This window comes from Cibotium barometz, chromosome 10, assembly GCF_041138505.1.
Source record: "Cibotium barometz isolate CiBa-2024 chromosome 10, ASM4113850v1, whole genome shotgun sequence".
NCBI classification, from domain to species: Eukaryota; Viridiplantae; Streptophyta; class Polypodiopsida; order Cyatheales; family Cibotiaceae; genus Cibotium; species Cibotium barometz.
Window position 1 is genome coordinate 38756326 of NC_141055.1, and position 20603 is coordinate 38776928.

A 20603-nucleotide genomic window follows, 5' to 3' on the forward strand; every position below is an offset into this window, starting at 1 on the left:
TGCCACTACATATGCTCAGGCTGTTGGGTGCCTTATTTACTTGTGTACTACACGGCCAGATATTCAGTATGCCGTATCTCAGTTGAGCAGATTCATGCACAGCCCGCGATTGTCACATTGGCAAGCTGTGAAGCGTGTATTTCGGTATTTGCAGGGTACCTTGTCTCTTGGATTGCTTTATCTTGAGGGGGGTGACATGCAATTATATGCTTACAGCAATTCAGATTGGGCTGGTGATTTTGATACCAGACATTCCACTAGTGGCAATTGTTTCTTTCTTGGCTCTTCATGTATTTCTTGGCTAAGCAAGAAACAGACCACAGTGGCCACTTCGTCTTGTGAGGCAGAGTACAGAGCCACTACTACCGTTGAGTGTGTCTGGCTGCGTCGTCTCATGACTGATATGGATATTTCAGTGGAGGAGCCTACACCTATCTATACTGATAGTCAGAGTGCCATTGCTGTGGCCAGGAATCTTGTGTTTCATGCTCGCACGAAACACATTGAGATTCACTATCATTTTGTTCGGGAGAGACTCCAGGCAGGTGATATCAGTCTGATCTACTACCCTACAGATCAGAATGTGGCAGACATCTTCACCAAGGCATTACCACGTCCGAAATTCGAAGCATTCCGCACTGCTTTGAATTTGTTTTCTTTTGGTGGATGATGTACAGTGATCACATATCACTCCAGGGGGGTTTGTTGGGTTTTATGCTGTGTATGCACCCAGAGGAGTGCTAGTGATCATCAGTAGATTAGTGGGGCACTTTTTACTTCAGCTAGTGGAGGTTTTTTCCCCCAGTTTTAGCTTAGTTTCACTTATAATAGTTTATAAGTGAGTTGGTCCACTTGGCACACTTTATGGCCGGACCATGTGAACACATCTATTAGGTCACTTCTTTATGTGGCTATTGCACTTCACTTTTATCACTACTGAATACATGAGCAGTCGTGTTCTCTCTCTGCTTCTCACGTTTCTTGCTGAAGTACCCTCCAAACCCTAACCCTAACAGCTGAGCTCCTTCATGATTGGTCCTTGGACAGAGGAGGCACCATTGCTATTATGCCTGGCATCACCAAATCCGATCATTGCCCCGTCGTTTTGTCTCAGGGAGCTTGGGGCTCGCTTGGCCTCTCCCCGTGTCTGTATCCCTGACTCTCTTTATCTAGATGCTGACATCTCCCTTGAGATCAGAGAGATATGGAGATCTTGTGACGGTCTTGATCCTCGTCATAATATTGTGCAAGCTCTTGAGAGGACCAGCCATCATTATCATAGCACTGCCTTGTCCAAGAAGAAGGAGGCTTTGGAGAAGGAGAGAGCTATTAGACGTAGGATTTACTGCTCTTGAGAGGGAACATGAAAAGCATCCACATGCGTCTTGGATTATAGACCTCTTGACCACAGTTAGAGTAGAGTTGCAGTTGGCCATGGACAGGAGGGCTGAGTTCGCGTTTCATGCGAACGAGGCTTTTTGGACTCAGATGGGTGGCAGATGCAACAAAGAGTTTTTCTCAGCACACAAGCCTTCCCATAGCAAGGATTCTGTGAGGTACTTGTAGGATTCACAAGGTGAGGTTCAGATTGAGCCTGATAAGGTGAGGGGTATTGCTTCAGATTTTTATCGGTCTTTGTTGACTGCAGAGGTGCCCTCTCCTCAGAGAGATGTGGCACGGCAGAAAGTTTGGGAGTGCATGCCTAGGCTCATTACAGATGCTGTGTGTTCTTCCCTGGATGCCCCTTTCTCGAAGGATGAATTCCTTCATGCACTTTATGCTCTTTCAAGTGGTTCATGCCCAGGGGATGATGGTCTTTCTCCTGCCTTCTTTATTCTTTTTTGGGATCATATTGGAGATGCTATCACTGTTGCCCTTCAGGAAATGTGGTTGTCGGGTATGATGCCGCTATACCTCACGGAGGGGCTGATTCACCTTATCCCCAAGAGTGGGGACAAGACTGACATCAAGCAATGGAGGCCGATCACCCTCCTTGGATCTGCATATAAAATCTTAGCTAAAGCCTTGAGTATAAGGTTGCAGCCGATTCTCCAAAGGACTATCCATGATACACAGAATGGGTTCCTCCAAGGAAGGAGTATATTTGATAACATCTTTTCTTTTTGGGAAGTTGTCGAGTGGGCAAAGTCTAGTCAGCAGCCTCTTGCCATTCTTTTGTTTGATTTTGAAAAAGCTTATGACAGAGTGGATTGGGATTTTTTGGAGGGCACTATGGCACACATGGGGTTTTCCCAAAACTGGATTAGAGGGGTGTCCTGCCTATACAGGGAGGCTCATAGCACTGTTTTAGCTTATGGGGGGGGTGGCGAGCGTTTTCAGATTTCCCGTTCAGTGAGGCAGGGCTGTCCCCTGGCCCCTTTACTGTACCTCATTGTAGCTGAGGCTATGAGCAGGTTTCTTCGGGCTGCCCCTGGTGTTGTGGGTCTGAGGCTACCTTTATGCACGGAGGAAGAGTTTTTGGACTGTGAGTTATCAGATGATACGGCGTTGCTCCTTGAGGCTTCACATGCTTGTTTATGTGCTTTCTGGACAGCCTTGGAGGCCTTTTGTTTGGCAGCAGGAGCTACTATCAATGGGCATAAGTCAATTGGTTTTTGGATTAGTGATTCTCCTCTTGCAGATTGGGGTACAGATGTTGGTTTTACTTGGATTGAGAGAGGATGCTCTGCCAGATACCTTGGTTGTTAGGTGGGCGTTGACATTTCCCCTGCACAACAGTTTGCTCTAGTGCTCTTAAGCATTAAAAGCAAACTTCATCACTGGAGTAGGAGGAACCTCGACTTGGCCTCTAGAGCTTTGGTGGTTAACCAAGTTTTGCTAGCCATGGCTTGGTTTATCGCTTCGTGCTGGATTTTTCATAAGGGCTGCATTGGCCAGCTTCGTCGCCTTATTGGGAACTTTCTTTGGTCAGGGCTTGATGGAAATGCACACACCAGGGCCATAGTTGCTTGGGAAACCATTATCAGGCCCAAGCAGGAAGGGGGATTGAATATCATTGACCCTGAGGTGCAATGTAAGGCTTTGCTTTGTAAGCTTGTTGTTAGGGGCTTTCTTCCAAGCACTGAGCCGTGGAAGGACTTTCTCATGCAGCAGATTACGACGTATGTCCTTGTTCGCGGAGGTGATTGGACTCTCAGCTCACGCTTTATTTTTTCGGATGCAGTTCACCGCTCCCCTTCATCCCCCCTTGTTAGGTCCCTCCTACTGCCTGAGGAGTTTTTTGGTACACATTCCCCTGCGTTCAGTGGAAGAAGCTAACCGACAGCCCATTTTGTGGAATGATTTGATCTTAGATGTGCATGGTAGGCCTCTTGGGGCAGCTATGCATATTCTTTGGGCTGGCTGGGAGACCCTATGCCCCACAATGCTGGCTTGGAAGAGGCTTTAGAGCCTCACTGAGGCGCAGAGATTGGATTTCACGCAGCATTTGAGAGGCTCTAGCCGGAGGATTGCACATATTGATGCAGCCATTCCCAACCACTGGATTACTGGATCTTTCTTGGAAGGCCGTCGTCATTCTTGGTTTGGGGTTTTTTTTGGGACAGGTGTTCCTCTTTAGGTTATATTGGCAACACAGGGCTTCTGATGGTTGAGATCTCCACCTTGCTTGGTGTGAAATCTCCATTTTGTCAAATTTTTTCATACTTAATAGAAGTCTCCTTTTTGCAAAAAAAATAAAAATAAAGCAAATACACCATACGTGGTGAGGACCCTCTAGAGGGTATTTGGAACCCAAGACTATATTTTTCTTAATTCAACCATGACGAGATTTCATGTACACTATGTATACATCATTTTGGTCTTATAGATGCTTTCGGTCCTTTTCTTTTTTTCCCAAGAAAAAGACAGTTATCGAGAAAAACAACCAAAATGGCTAAGTACAAATCCATCCCCAAATGACGGACTATTTGGAGGCTATGCAGCTTCTGTGAGGTTAAGCAGAAGGGGATGTCGTGTGCATCCCGCACTTGGATGCCATGTGGCCATAGGTGCAAGTCTTAGTGTGGTAGCTGGCCCTTTGTGAGCATGGGACAAGTCAGCTAGGGATCCAGATCAAGGGATTGTCTTCAGGCTGAAAGGTCTCAGCTAAGGGAAGCTGTCCAAAGTCAGTTCAGGCTATTTACAACTAGAATTCTATCATTCTACTTGTTCAATAAAGCAAATACACCATACGTGGTGGGGGCCCTTGATTAGGTATTTGGGACCCAATACTGTGATTTTGTCTTTAGAGTGGTGTTCACTGGGCCCACATTTTCCATGAGGGGGGCAGCAGAGGCCAGATTGACTAGAGGATATGTAGCACTAGGAGGTCTAGAGAGGATGTGCTCACAGGTACAGTTTCAGGAGCCACGCACTAAGCTGTGGCTTTTTGACACGCTAGTCACATCGGCTATGCTATATGGAGTACAGATTTGGGGTCATAGCACCTGGGAGCTTCCCCGGCACTGGTATGCACGACTTGCTTTAGAGTCCTCTCATCAGCTAGCCGTGGAGGGAGACACTTCATGTTGGTATGCGCAGATAGCATCCTGGTTTGAGCTCCACGGGTTCAGCTTAGACAGACTTCCACCCTTCCAGTACTCTCTAGAGGCACTCTCTCTCACCTTGACACATTCTGAGATTAGTAGAGTCATCAGACAGGACCTCATTCAGTTGGACACTAGGAGGACATGGCTAGAGCCCTCACAGGAGTTAGGGACGAAGATGGCTTTCTATAGAGACCATCTTCTCTGCACCAGTGAGGATAGCTTTATACTTAGACCGAGCTACATGGATACCCATCTGTCTCATGGATTGAGGTGCGCCATTGGGCAGATCCGCACCTCTTCACATCAGTTAGAGATAGAGACAGGTAGATTTAGAGGCATACCTCCAGGGGACAGGATTTGTCAGATTTGTTGGATAGAGCCAGAGACGGAGGAGCACTACATGTGTCGCTGCACAGCATATTATGAGATTCGAGGGTGCTACCATTGCCTTTTCAGAGAGGGATTTGGACCACTGTCTAGAGTCATGGACTATTGTGATCAGTGATGCTTGGGTTTTTATCTCCTGGAGATCCGCAGGCTCAGAGAGTCCATTATGAGGAGTAGACGCCCGACTGGTAGGGAGTCCACACAGAGACAGATTACTGACTTCTTTAGAGGGACTACCCGGGAGGACACACAGTCGACAGCCCAGCAGTGGGCACCCCGTGGGACTCTAGTTGAGAGAGCTATGCAGTTGGGCAGATCCAGACACCCGAGGGTTCGCGGATCCTTACATCAGAGACGGTGCCTACACCGGAGGATTCAGAGCATCATTGCGAGGCATCGGGCTCGTCCGACCAGGCATCTCACTATGGCAGATATCCAGGCCATCCGGCAGAGACCCATGCTAGAGCTCCTATGATGATTACCACTCCAGCCATATACTACTGTTGTACTCACTGTCACTTTTGTACTCCCCCATATTCATGTATTCATGTATCCATGTACTCATGTACCCCATTTTGACTGGTAGCATTAGCTTCCCACTCTCCCTAGTTGCTGCTTCCGGATGCTCCCTACTGATGTATTGTAGGGCTAGATACTTACCTTCAGTCCTTTTTCCTTTCCAGATAGTGTATCAGATGTCATATGGTTGTAACTTTGGTCTCATAGGTCACTTTGGCCTTTTGAAGACGTTAATATAACATTTCATTTCATTTCTCTCTCTCTCTCTCTCTCTCTCTCTCTCTCTCTCTCTCCTAGGTCACTTTGGCCTTTTGAAGACGTTAATATAACATTTCATTTCATTTCATTTCCTTCATAAAGCTGCAGCGACGGCCTTCCCACACACGCAACCCACAGTACGACCACGTCCTGGGAGCATGCCCCAGAATAGTTGGTATGATGATGACTGTAGGGAGCTTAGAGCCTGGCTACAGAGAGAGGTGGCCATAGGTGTTACTACATATAGACAGTCACGCATCATCTTCGATCCCTCATTCGGTGGAAGAAGAGAGCATTCTTAGCTTGGCTGGAGAGAGACATCTATCAACTATTTTTGAGTCAGGATTCTGGGGAGGCCTGGAGATTGCTTAGAGAGCACCCCCCGCCTCCGGCCATTACCTCTCTAGATACATGGGGCGAGTATGCAGCCTCCCTCTACACAGTACCAGAGCAGCCACCACTACCGAACCCTCCATAGCCTTGTCCACCCACTTCTACCTTCTTCACAGCAGAGATGGTGAGGAGGGCCATCAACAGATTGCATACAGGGAGGGCACAGGATCATGAGGGCATTGTAGCCGAGCATTTCATACATGCTAGAGATATGATTGTAGACTTGCTAGCTCTCATGTTTAATAGAACCATGTGTGAGGGGTTTCCTGGGACTTGGAGTACTTCCACGATTGTGCCAGTACTCAAGTCTGGAGATCCGAGCCTGCCGACTAACTACCGCACCATTATGATTGGTCACTCGCTGGCCAAGCTATATGCCTCTATTCTTGAGCAGGAGTTGAGCAGATGGGGAGAGAGACAAGGGGTCCGAGCTCAGGGACAGGCCGGTTTCAGGAGGAGATTCTCTACTTTGGATCATATCTTTACCCTCAGGGCTATCATTGAGGAGGGCAGAGCACATGGGAGGAGGATCTACTGTGGCTTTGTGGATTTCCGCAAGGCCTTTGACACAGTGCCTAGAGCTAGATTGATGCGTAGGCTGCAAGACTTGGGGGTTCCATGTGAGCTCATTTGGGGTATTATGGCACTTTATGAGACATTAGTAGGGCAGGTGCGGACTTCAGAGGGTCTCTCCTAGCCCCTATACTCCACTATAGGGGTGAAACAGGGCTGCCCGCTCTCTCCGACTCTATTTGGACTATACATTGATGAGATCTCTGATTATATTGGGACATGAGGGGACAGAGGAGCCCAGTTGGCTGGCACTTGGATATCTTTGCTCTTATATGCTGATGATATTGTGCTTATAGCAGACTCACCAGAGGGTATGCAGAGGCACTTGGATACTTTACATGCTTATGCACAGGACAGTGGGCTCTTAGTTAACCTTGGTAAGACCAAGGTTATGGTGTTTTAACACTACAGCTCAGTGGGTTTGGAGATCAGCGCCTATTTTCACATATGGGCAGGAGACAGTGGAGTATGTTGACTCATACACATATCTTGGAGTGGTGTTCACTGGGCCCACATTTTCCATGAGGGGGGCAGGAGAGGCCAGATTGACTAGAGGATATGCAGCAACAGGTACAGTTTTAGGAGCCACGCACTAAGCTGTGGCTTTTTGACATGCTGGACACATCGGCTATGCTATATGGAGTACAGATCTGGGGGCCTAGCCTAGATCATCACAGTCGATCAAGATGCACATACGATGGATGGAGATCGATGGAGAGACCACTTGTGTCCATGATCTCCAGGATGATTTGGGCTAAGGCCTCGGTACCCCATGAGATTATTAGAGCCGAGATGGGAGCACCACCGATCGTAGTCGAGGCTCTTGCGAGATCAGTGTCCTTAATTCATAGCACGTGGGAGCTTCCCCGACACCAGTATGCACGACTTGCTTTAGAGTCCTCTCATTAGCTAGCCATGGAGGGAGACACTTCATGTTGGTATGCGCAGATAGCATCCTGGTTTGAGCTCCACGGCTTCAGTTTAGACAGACTTCCACCCTTCCAGTACTCTCTGGAGGCACCCTCTCTCACCTTTACACATTCTGAGATTAGTAGAGTCATCAGACAGGACCTCATTCAGTTGGACACTAGGAGGACATGGCTAGAGCCCTCACAGGAGTTGGGGACGACGATGGCCTTCTATAGAGACCATCTTCTCGGCACCACTGAGGATGACTTTATACTTAGACTGAGCTACATGGATACCCATCTGTCTCATGGATTGAGGTGCGCCATCGGGCAGATCCGCACCTCTTCACATCAGTTAGAGATAGAGACAGGCAGATTTAGAGGCATACCTCTAGGGGACAGGATTTGTCAGATTTGTTGGATAGAGCCAGAGACGGAGGAGCACTACATCTGTCGCTGCACAGCATGTTATGAGATTCGAGGGCGCTACCATTGCCTTTTCAGAGAGGGATTTGGACCACTGGCTAGAGTCATGGACTATTGTGATCAGCGATGTTTGGGTTTTTATCTCCTGGAGATCCGCAGGCTCAGAGAGTCCATTATCAGGAGCAGACGCCCGACTCGCAAGGATTCCACACAGAGACAGATTACTGACTTCTTTAGAGGGACTACCCGGGAGGACACACAGTCGACAGCCCAGCAGTGGGCACCCCGTGGGACTCTAGTTGAGAGAGCTACCCAGTTGGGCAGATCTAGACGCTCGAGGGTTCGCGGATCCTCACATCGGAGACGGTGCCTACACCGGAGGATTCAGAGCATCATTGCGAGGCATCGGGCTCGTCCGACCAGGCATCTCACTATAGCAGATATCCAGGCCATCCGGCAGAGACCCATGCTAGAGCTCCTAGGATGATTATGACTCCAGCCATACACTGTTGTACTCACTGTCAGTTTTGTACTCCCCCATATTCATGTATTCATGTATCCATGTACTCATGTACCCCATTTTGACTAGTAGCATTAGCTTCCCACTCTCCCTAGTTGCTGCTTCCGGATGCCCCCTACTGATGTATTGTGAGGCTAGATACTTACCTTCAGTTCTTTCTTTTCTTTTCCAGATAGTGTATCAGATGTCACATGGTTGTAACTTTGGTCTCATAGGTCACTTTGGCCTTTTGAAGACGTTAATATAACATTTCATTTCATTTCATTTCTCTCTCTCTCTCTCGGCACTCTTATCTACTCTACATTGTGCTATTCATTGTCAAGAACCAAGGGCTGAAAGTATTTATCAAGTTATAACCCTCATCTTTAAGCTTCCGCATGTTACACAACTAGACAATTCATACTCAAAGATGTTAGTTCTTAGGAGATTGTAGAATCTCTTAAGAGGTAGCTCCCTGGTGTTTTTGCTAGTTACGACTCCAACGGATGAGTGAGGGGTCTAGTTTAGAGGAGGCAATATGTTACGACCTTTTGGGGTCGTAACGTGGATGGCATGTATTTTGACGCTAGGCTTATATTTAGCACGGCTCAAGATGGGATTCTTAGGGCGTAAGAGCTAATGCGAAAAACCATATTTAGCACTATTTATTATTGAATGGTATTCCTTCTTTAATATTAGCCCGAGCCCTGTACGAAGTGAGGCATTGGCCATGGCTCTAGCCACACACTAGGATGGGTGGGCTTCCAGTGGTATGAGACATGGGGATTCGGGGGTCGAGCATGGCCACGGTGTTGGTCTAGCCTCATTGCTTAGGGTTCTCTATATGGAGTTATGGTTTGGTGGTGAGCCACTAGTACCGTATCTATCTTGGTTTGTATGTGTATGTTCTGCAGGAGCTGCTAGAGGTAAGTGGATGTTGAGAAAAGGGGGAAAGGCAGGACTAGGTGCTAGCTTGGGGGCTCTCGAGCTCACCTTGGTCGGGTTCAGGATTTTTTCAATTAGATCAATCAATTTGTTTGCACCCCTTGCTTATTTATGCTTTTCTCTATGTCAATGAAGGTGTTTAGCTTTCTTCCTAAATAATTCTCTTGTTATCTTGTGGCAGGATTTAGTAAACTAAAGAATGTACTCAATGGAATTTTCCAATAGATGCAATATCACTCAGCCAGATGGTGCTTTTCAAGGACTCAGACAAATACACGGGGGCAATTTTCTTGTGAATAAAGTAAAATGTTTAGAGAAGGGTAATGCAGTGGCAAGAGATATGGAAGGTGACAGCGCTTATCGAACATCCTTCACAAAGAAGCTGCATGTCAGGCACATAGGGGCTTGCAAATGGTGGTCATCAAGTTTAAATGGTGGTGCAGCAGGATCTACTTCAAGTATTTCTGCTGAGGACTCCCCATCTTACATAAGTCATGGAGACACCGGCCCTAGAGATGGTGCTTCTGCTCTATATTTTGGCCAGGCTACAGATAGAGAAGAGGTACAAAGACTACTGCCCAAGGATAAAAGAAACTGCTTCAATAATATCTGTTGTCAGCATATTTTAGCCAACCTTGAACCTGATTACTAACTAATAACATGGTTTCTTGCGTAGACCTTGCTGCCTTAGGCTGTTACTAACTGATAACATGGTTTTCTTGCCTATACCTTGCTGCGTTAGGCTGTTACTAACTGCTCTTCCTGCTTGTTTTTTCTGCTTTGAGCGTTGGAATGCCTCCCTAAAAATCCATCACCAAGGCTTGAGATCCTCCACCATTCTCCAAGCACTTTCCTTTTTTCTCCTCCCCTCTTCTCAACGCTCCCTCCCCTCTGTTTTGTATATAGTCCCTCTCAAAACTGCCTATTTTGGTGACCAAAATTTAAGGGGATCCATCTATATTTGAAAGAGGGAATATTAGGCTGGATTTTTAGGAATATTCTGCCCTAGTCAAATGATAGTGTGTCTGTGTGTGTGTGTGTTCGCGAATCTGTGGAGCTCTGCAATGCTGTTTACTCCCTGTGCAGCGCCGCCTTCTGGCTGCTGTCCGTCACTGCTCACTGCTGTGCAGCGCTGGCTCCTGTCATCCCTCGCTGTCTCTGCAGTGTTGGTTGCACTCTTCACGTCTGCTGCCTCTCCAACGTCAAATATCCTGCCTCCTCCCGCCAGTAGCTGTCTCTGCAGTTTCTTGCATGTCCTTTATGTCTGTCTCCTGCTCCCTCTCCTGCTGTTCATTAAACCTACCTTTTCTCTTCTTTCTGGGTGCGGCTATGTGTGTGTGTGCACCCTCTTCTTGCCCTCTTTCACATACTCGTGTGGTGTGTACATTCTGTGTAAGCAGTCTCCCTCATTTTGCCCTCTTTCACATACTTGTGCGGTGTGTGTGTGTGTGTGCACCCTCTTTTTGCCCTCTTTCACATACTCGTGTGGTGTGTACATTCTGTGTAAGCAGTGTCCCTTTTATGTCTACTTCTTCAGAGTGGATTTTCTCCTACAAACGCAGGAAAGACATGAGGAATCAGGTAGATGAAGATGGCCGATGTTTGCACAAGAGTTCGTCATAAGAATTTACTCAAGCAAGGAAGACATGGGAGGGTCCCTTGCCAAACCTGAAATTTCAGATTCCAGCGCAGGATCTCATGGACCCAATGAAGCAGTATGTGCAAAATGCAGTCATTTTGTTTTTCCCTGGCAAGATGCCTTCAGCCCAAGATGTGGCTCAGTGGATAGTCTCTGTCCTGAAAAAACATGCTGTGCAAGGAGTTTTCTTTGGTGCTCATGGGTTTTATATGGTCTTGCTTAGGGACAATGATGCAAAAAATCAGCTGTTCGAGATGTCCCCTCTTATGTTCAACACACAGATGGTGCATGTGTTGCCTTGGTCGCTCACGAGGCATTTCCAAACTAGGCCAGTAGAGTTGTCTTTTAACTAGTGCTTAGGTCTTTTGTACCCTAGGGTGACCAACACTCGTGACTTTCAATAATAATTTGGTGCTGAAAGTCAATAGTAGATGGTACACAAACTCTACCGTTGTAAAGCAAGTATCCATCGTCGATAGAGAAGCTCCTAAACCTTTCCCCTCGACGAACTTTCTCACCCTCATTTGAAACAATGTCGAATGGTTGTGAAGGGTCCATCCTCGAGCTCTCCGTCTTGGTACATAACCCAAGAGACTCGTTTAGTCTCTCTGGACTACAACTCCCTCTTCTTCTTGTAGAAACCTTGGCTAATCGCTTGAGACTAGCATTCCTTTCTGTCAAGGAAGGCAATGGCTATTGGCAAGTGCGTGTGCATACAGTAAGACAAACCTCTGAATAAGATGGATCATGCTCACATAAACCATGTAGTGAATCCAAGAACTTGTTCTTGAATATGGTGAAGCTCCGCTCGTTCACCATTGGCATACGGCTTAGCGCATTCACCATACGTTAAATTTACTGCTTTGGAACAAAGTTGAAGGTCAAACTCTTGCAGGATCTCTGTCCATCTAGCTTTCCTACCTTTCAACTCATTTTGACTTGAAAGCCATTTCAAGCTTTCATGGTCCATGCGGATCTCAAAAGTCGCACCATATGAATACTATCGCCACTTTTAAGAGCATGAACTACTGCAAGTAACTCTTGCTTATAGGCCGAGTAGTTACGCTGGGCACGGGCAAGCTTCTTGCTTTCAAATGCAATCGGGCATTCCCCTTGCATCAAAACTGCCCCAATGGCTTCTCCACTAGCAGTTGTTTCTACGATAAACGGCTCATTAGGGTCCACTATACTCAAGTATACTCAAGTTAGGTGCAACTGCGATTGTAACCTTGACTTTCTCAAAACTACTTCGTTTTGCGTATCCTCCCAACAGATAGTTTGCCTTTAGTTCTTAGGTGATCTGTCAAGGGGACTCTGTTCTTCGGGTAGTCTCATTCTGTCGGTGAAACCTCAACAAACCTAGAAAAAAATGTAGTTCTTCTAAGTTTTTTGGCTTAGGCCATTTGAGAATAGCATCCACTTTCTTACGATCCATCCGTGTCTCCTCAGTGGATATAATATAGTCTAGATAATGAATTTTCTTAGAAAAGATTTTGCATTTGCTTTCCTTCGCAAATAACCTATTCTTTCTAAGTAATTTGAATACTAAATGTAATTGCTCTACGTGTTCTTTTCTCGACTTATTGTAAACAAGTATGTCGTCTAGGAAAACTACTACGAAATTTTCTAAGTATGGATGAAAAACGTTCTCTATTAGTGTTATAAGTGTCGATAGCGTGTTAGTCAAACCAAACGGCATGACCAAAAACTCTTAATGTCCAAATCGAGTTTTAAATGCCGTCTTGGGAACATTTTGTTCCCTAATCCTGACCTGGTGGTAGCCTGGTCTAAGGTCAATTTTAGAAAAATAAGTTGCACCATTGAGTTGGTCAAACAACTCGTCGATGTGGGGCATTGGATACTTTCTTAATCATAATCTGATTAAGAGCACGGTAATCCATGCACATACGCACATAATCTTCCTTCTTTTTCACCAAAAGAATGGATGAAGCTCATGGCGAAGAACTAGGTTTTATGAAATCTTTTCTCGCATAATCGGCCAATTGCCGCTCCATGTGCTGTGCTTCGGAGTGGCTAGATCGATAAGTAGGCGTGCTTATAGGCTTAGAACCAGGTCAAACATCAATGGACTGGTCTACCGCTCTAGATGGTGGGACACATTATTCAAAAGGTTACAAATGTATATTTGCTGAATCTCGTCGAGCTCATAGGCATGGCACAACTGTTGGCTATGGCGGGTGGAGAGCTTGGACAGTGATAGCCATGGCTACACATAGAGAGAGAAAGAGACCAAGAGAAACTCAATGCTAGACTCAAATGACGAGACTAAATGATTAATGATGTTGGGTGAGTACAATGGAAGAGAGCACATCTCTATATAGGTGTACATAGTATGTGATGGGGAGTATGACACCAACATACAAAGGATGTGATGGAGAGTGTGACACATAATGAGATAAGTTTGGGCTATGAGATGGTTCTCACGGGAAGCTACGAATCTCAACAACACCACCATGGATGATATCAAAGGTATAGCTGGCACATCATGCTCACCATGCAAAGTAATGCATGTACCCTCATGCATGCACTCTAGGTTGTTATCCTGGTGACTATGACGTAGGGTAGGACCTAGATTATACAAATCGACATCTGCCTAGCTAAATGCATGATTTGGAAATCAAGCGTAGCCTCGTAGACCTGCATGGCAAGTGACACTCCCAAAACCACCGTGCCACAAAGGGTTCTGTCGTAACCATCACCAGCAAAATTGTGTACTTATGGTCACTCTTGGTCTTGGGCAGCTTCAACTTTTTGACTAACGAGTAGTTAAGAAAGTTGTGCGTGGCTGCCATAGAGTGTGTGAAACACAATAGGCATGGTTGCTGTTTGTATGGTAGATTGCCACCTCTCTAAACTCTGTGGATCGGAGAGATAACATCTGTACTGTGAACTTGCCGAGAGGATTTACCATTCTTCTTGGCATCACTAGAACTAATTCTAGCTCTAGCACATAGCTTGGGACAAGCCACCTTACTATGCCCCGTCCCCCTTGTTTCCCTTGCTCACCCTGACCATGTGTAACTTGCCCGGGAAGCACGGGAGTGGGCGTGCATCACTTTGACCATGAGCATAATTAAACATTTCGGCATTAAATCGTAGCCATTAAACAATCCACAGAGCTGAAAGTAACGACCCCCCCCCCCCCCCTTTGGAGTATTTTATTACCCAAGGAGAATAATATCATGTGCAAGCTTTGGGGGCCTTACTCTCCCCACGGGAGATGCTAGATTATCCATATACAAATGCCATAACACAGCCCAACACGAGGCTACCAAGCCGGAACACAGGCTGCAGAAATGCCGAACCAACAATATAATCCATATACCTCCGTGTGGGTACTGATTCTGCCCCAAAAACCACGGGTCTTCATGTAATAGAGCTGGTACAGCAAGTACAACTCTCCATTCAGCCTGTACAACAAATACAGTGGTTGGTACAGTTGGCATAGTGGTTGGTACAGCAAGTACAATGGCTGGTACAACATGTACAAGTATAAATGCTGGTACAGTAGGTACAATGGTTGGTACAGCTGGTACAGTGGCTAGTACAAGCAAGTACAAGGACTAGTACGGCCAGTACAGTGGCTGGTATAGTAGGTACAAGGGCTGGTACAACAAGTATAATGGTTAGAAATCATAATAAATGATTGAATACCCTTGTCTTCAGTATTTCTTCGCGATGGAAGCCTCCAAAACAGTCCCAACAGCCGGTATTCTTCATGGGCAACCTTCAAGAGAGAGAGAAAGAGAGTAGCCATCATTCGGGCAGCTTGTAACGGTGGTAGAGGCTAGTGTGCAGCAAGAGAGCCTCCATTAATGAAGAGAGAGGACTCCAATTTATAGATTTGGGGCTCCCATGAGTGAAAATGGAAAGATAAGGCTATGATGACAAGTGGAGAGCCACACAAAAGCTGAAGTGACAAGTGTGAGGCCACTTGTCTCACTTTGATCCACTTTCTAACAAGTGTCAGGCCACTTGTCTCACTTTGGTCCACTTTCTTGCCACATGTCCCAATCTAAGACGTGGGTCTTTCCATAAACCTTACCTCTAAAAATATCCCAACTAGTAGACATTCTGTCATAGGCACTTTGCCAACTCTTGGTATTTGCTCGATTCCAGATGTAATGACGCGAACAGAATTTCCATCGAAATCGGGCCAAAAATAGCAACTCTCCTAAATTTTAGGAGTGTGGTCCTTTGTATTCCAGAATAGTCTCCCATTCCCAAAGCTTGTACTTTCCAAATATTTAGACATTGTGGAGTCCACCAGACCCCTTTCATATTGGGAAATGTCCAGGCTGGTGACACCATGTTTCTTGTCGCCCCGAAAGAATTTTCTTTTAAGTTTTGTATCCCCACTCTCGTTTGACCAGATTTCAACTTGTGAGATATATCGTCGAATATCTGAGCATATTTTATTGCCTCGTCAAAATCCTTAGGCTCCTTAGGCTGTACATAACTCTCGTAATCTGGATCAAGACTTCGCATGAATCCACGACAAGTTTGAAACGCATCGATTCCCTTTAACTTCACTACTGTTTCTCGATAGTTCGAGATATAGTGGGTGAGTGAAATGCCACGCATAGAGTATTTGTCCCACTCATGCCAAGACCTCTAAAGCTCATTAACTGGAAAAACTCTTTGCGGAATGTTGTCTCGAACTCTATCTAATTACTAGGACGTTTGGCGCTACCGGGCCAAACTCATCCATGGTTTATATGCTTTGCTCATCAAGGACAATCTTGTCTCGATGGGCCTTACATCCTTTGGCATATGCTTGAGGTTATGCAAGTCTGACCACTTTTGTAAGAAAATGTTGACCGTGTCTTGGTTGTCCTCCGTGTGAATATATGCTCTTATGTGTGTGTGTGTGTGTGTGTGTGTGTGGAGTGCGTGTGTGAGAGCATATCTTGATACAGAGTTCTACACCCACTATTGGGCATTGATGATGTTAGTGGGGATGTCGTAGTATCTAGTCCATACTATGATATTGGCATTGATAGTTATATAGTCTTGTGGACATGCAACTTGGACGAAAAATTCACAATGTGGAATCTGCATGTAAGCCGTATTAGCGGACATGCAGATTTCACATTGTGAATTTTTCGTCCGAGTTGCGACCAGTTGATATTGTGCTTATTCTTTCTATCTTTAGCGGTGCATTTTCCCTATCAACTACTTAGTTGCTGTACTATTTATTTCTATTTGCTACTTCCCTTAGTGCTAGGCTTCATTATGGCTAAGTTTGCCCTGCATCTCCGGAGGGTTGATAGAAACTCAGTACGAAGGCCTTTGTGAGAATATATGTTCTTATGTGTGTGTGTGTGTGTGTGTGTGTGTGTGGACTGCGTGTGTGAGTATCTTGATACAGAGTTCTACTGATGACGTTAGTGGGGATGTCGTAGTATCTGGTCCATACTATGCATAATGGAGTTGATAGCTATATAGTCTTGTGGGTTGACTACCATGAGTATATAACATGCACGTTCCTAAAAGGTGAATTTGGGCATGTTCCTGGATTCATCTAGGTATATATATAGTCTTGTGGGTTGACTACCATGAGTACATAACGTGCACGTTTTTAAAAGGTGATTTTGGGCATGTTCCTGGATTCATCTAGGTATATAATTCAACTGTATTAGCGGACATGCAGATTTCACATTGTGAAGTTTTCGTCCGAGTTGCGGCCAATTGATATTGTGCTTATTCTTTCTATCTTTAGCGGTGCATTTGCCCGATGAACTACTTATTTGCTGTACTAATTCTTTCTATTTGCTACTTCCCTTAGTGCTAGGCTTCATTATGGTTGAGTCCTGCCTTGCATCTCCGGATGTTTGACAGAAACTCAGTACGAAGGACTTTGTGTGAATATATGCTCCTGTGTGTGTGTGTGTGTGTGTGTGTGGAGTTGCGTGTATGAGAGCATATCTTGATACAGAGTTCTACACCCACTATTGGGCACTGATGACATTAGTGGGGATGTAGTAGTATTTAGTCCATACTATGCATAATGGAGTTGATAGTTATATAGTCTTGTGGGTTGACTACCATGAGTATATAACATGCACGTTTCTAAAAGGTGAATTTGGACATGTTCCTGGATTCATCTAGGCATATAATTCAGCCGTATTAGCGGACATGTAGATTTCACATTGTCAAGTTTTCATCCGAGTTGCGGCCAGTTGATATTGTACTTATTCTTTGTATCTTTAGTGGTGCATTTACCCTATCAACTACTTATTTGTTGTACTAATTCTTTCTATTTGCTACTTCCCTTAGTGCTGGGCTTCATTATGGCTGAGTCTTGCCCTGCATCTCCGGAGGTTTGACAGAAACTCAGTACGAAGGACTGTGTGAATATATGCTCGTGTGTGTGTGTGTGTGTGTGTTTGTGTGTGTTTGTGTTTGTGTTTGTGTGTGGAGTGCGTGTGTGAGAGCATATCTTGATACAGAGTTCTACACTCACTATTGGGCATTGATGACGTTAGTGGGGATGTCGTAGTATCTAGTCCATACTATGCATAATGGAGTTGATAGTTATATAGTCTTGTGGGTTGACTACCATGAGTATATAACGTGCAGGTTTCTAAAAGGTGAATTTGGACATGTTCCTGGATTCATCTAGGCATATAATTCAGCCGTATTAGCGGACATGTAGATTTCACGTTGACTACCATGAGTATATAATGGAGTTGATAGTTATATAGTCTTGTGGGTTGACTACCATGAGTATATAACGTGCAGGTTTCTAAAAGGTGAATTTGGACATGTTCCTGGATTCATCTAGGCATATAATTCAGCCGTATTAGCGGACATGCAGATTTCACATTGTGAAGTTTTCCTCCGAGTTGCGGCCAGTTTTTGATTAAGAAAAAAGAAATATACTTTCATAGCTGTCCCAAATCAGGATAGCTACTACTTAGCTCTGAAACAGTAGGAAAACACTTCTAATTGCTGGAAGGAAATTCCCCTGATTTCATGAGAATCTAGGAGGGATTGGAAAAGGCTTCTCCAGAAATAAACAAACAACCGGATATAATCTCCAGAGAAGAGCAACTGATTCCAAGCATGATAGATAGTTCACAATGCTGCCCAGAATCTGGTCCAGCCAAGGAAGTCTGGTAGGAGAGGAGAAAGGCAACCAAAAAGCCAGAACATTCGACCGAAATGCCTCCCCGGAAAACAATCCCAAAGATGTGCAGACAAATCATCAAGAAAATCGCGAGCGTGAACAATACCACAGAAGGTAAGGCACTGTCTTTGTAGGATGAGAGCACCGTTTACAAGAAGCAGTGGCAATGCACCTTCGTACCAAAAGAGATCCAATTGGGAATACCCCAACTAGACATCTCCACAGAAACAATCATTGCTTGAGGGGCAATCCACTCTACCAAATTCTTTTCAATGGAGCTTTCCACCAAGCAAGAGATTTTGACATATGCTAGAGGCGCTTTGCATGATCCTCAATCCATGGAGGTGGTAAGAGTAACCTATAAGCATTAGCTGTAGAAAAATTGCCAAATGGTATAGGAGTATCCTGGAAGGTGCCTCTAGCTGAAAGGGCTGCATTATTTTGAAACAAGTCTCCAGATTGGCTTTTGATGCATCCCTAAACTACACGTGGGAAAGTGAGACAACCATTTTCATCCACGATGTCACGTACGGGACAAATTCCCAATGTAGAAAGATTGTACGCCTTTCTTGGTTGAGACAAAGCAAGTGGTGGATCAAACACCCTACTCCAATTAATACTCTTTAACAATAGTGAGTTTCCTTGATTTGGAGGCCTACAAGACCATTACAAGTGACACAATATAGCTTGCCAATACCAAATGAGAGCTGTCGAATATGGAGAGCCTGGAATACAATCATGTAAATGCCCATAGATTATATCATCATAATTGATGATCCAATGTCCATATGCATTTATAGAGCAAGGCAAGCCATGGGCAGCCTGCTGGGAGCTGTGTGCACTAACATTTTTTTATTTATTTAGTAAAACTAGTTGAAATTGCATTATATCATGAATGTACAAAAGGGTTAGGCATCAGGAGGATGTCTAAACCCTAGAACTCAAAAAACAGCAGTAAAAAAGTTCTATGCAAGAGCAGGGCAGTGCTCAAAAAAAGAGCCTATGCCCTATCTATCAGAAACAGTAAAAGAAAAGCTGAATACAAGAAACATCCAAATCTCCCTCATGCACAGCATCATATAAAGACTGCCGCAACGAGGCTCGGAAGAACTCATAAGGCTGCTAAAGGGGTGAATTCAGATATGTATGATTTCGCTGTAGCCAGAGGGTCCACAAGGCCCAGTATCTGATCCAATGGAAGAAAAGAGAATACTGTGACAATGAAGCTGATAAGGTGCCAAACATCCAGAAAAACTTGTAGAATCTGTGTGCAGGAAATCTGAGAGAGAAAAAATAGGAGATCTTGTCTAGAAGGATTCTGGAACATGAACAAGACCACAATAAATGCGGAACACTCTCAGTAGTATGATGACATCTTGGACAAATAGGAGAGGCAATCCTTCTTTGAGCCAATTTCACTCCCACTGGAAAAATACCAACAATGCATCTCCAGAGAAAGAGTCTCTGTTTCAATGGCATTTTCAACTTCCATATCAAAGTCAGTTTTGCTTTCCACCAAGCTAAAGACTTATCCAGATGCCAAAGAGAATTAGCATGTTGAGCAATCCATGGAGGAGGTAATATCAGTCGATAAGCCTGTATAGAAGTCAACTGATGCAAAGATTGAGAGGATAATCTTGAGCCTGAAGACTGAAGATGCCAATCTTGAAGCCTGTCTCTTACATCCAATGTTGGAATCGGAATGAAAGGGTGTAAGAGATCTGCAATAGCTTTCCATATAGATCTATGATGCATCCCAAGATTGTATTGTTGGCAAGCTACCGGAAAAGAAAGAATTTGCCCTGTAGTATCCACTACATCATCGATGAACCGGATGCCCAATTTCATAAGATTGTAAGCTCTGATTGGTTGTTGTACACCAAGGGGAGAGTAAAAAACAGCACTCCAATGTATGCTTTCCATTCGAAGCGAGGAAGCTATAGAAGCAGGATGGGGAGACCATTTGATGCGGGAGAGCACTTTCTTCCAATCCTGAATCAAGGAAGTAGAAAATGGACAACCAGGGATTTTACCTTGAAATTTGCCAAGCACTACTTCCGATGGATCAACCAACCAGCGACCATAAGCATTTGTGCGCATCCGACCACACAGAATAGCCAACATGATAGACCAAGGCTGTTCTTGCTGAAAGAAGGTTTTGAGCATAGTGATCTTTCTTGCCAGCACATGAAATTTGATGTTTATAATATTCAAACCACCATGCATTTTTGGCGAGCAAAGCAGGTCCATTTTGAGCAACCTTAAAGCTTTTTTATGAAGCTTAGTTTTCCAAAAAATTTCCATGGCTTGAGACATAAAAGAAGAAAGATCTCGAGATGACCAGTGTAATAGA

At 44.9% G+C, this 20603-nt stretch overlaps 1 protein-coding gene across 4 annotated transcripts in view; it reads left to right on the forward strand.

Annotated features, from left to right (window-relative positions):
- The window catches only part of LOC147634879 (PROTEIN TARGETING TO STARCH (PTST)), a 112510-nt gene that overhangs the window by 18235 nt on the left and 73672 nt on the right, over window positions 1-20603 (forward strand). For all 4 annotated transcript variants that reach the window (XM_086804095.1, XM_086804096.1, XM_086804094.1 and 1 more), the window contains exon 2: window positions 9640-10020. In XM_086804095.1, coding sequence (XP_086660221.1) covers window positions 9658-10020 — 363 coding nt within the window. In that variant the 5' untranslated portion in view covers window positions 9640-9657. The remainder of the gene's footprint in view (window positions 1-9639; window positions 10021-20603) is intronic.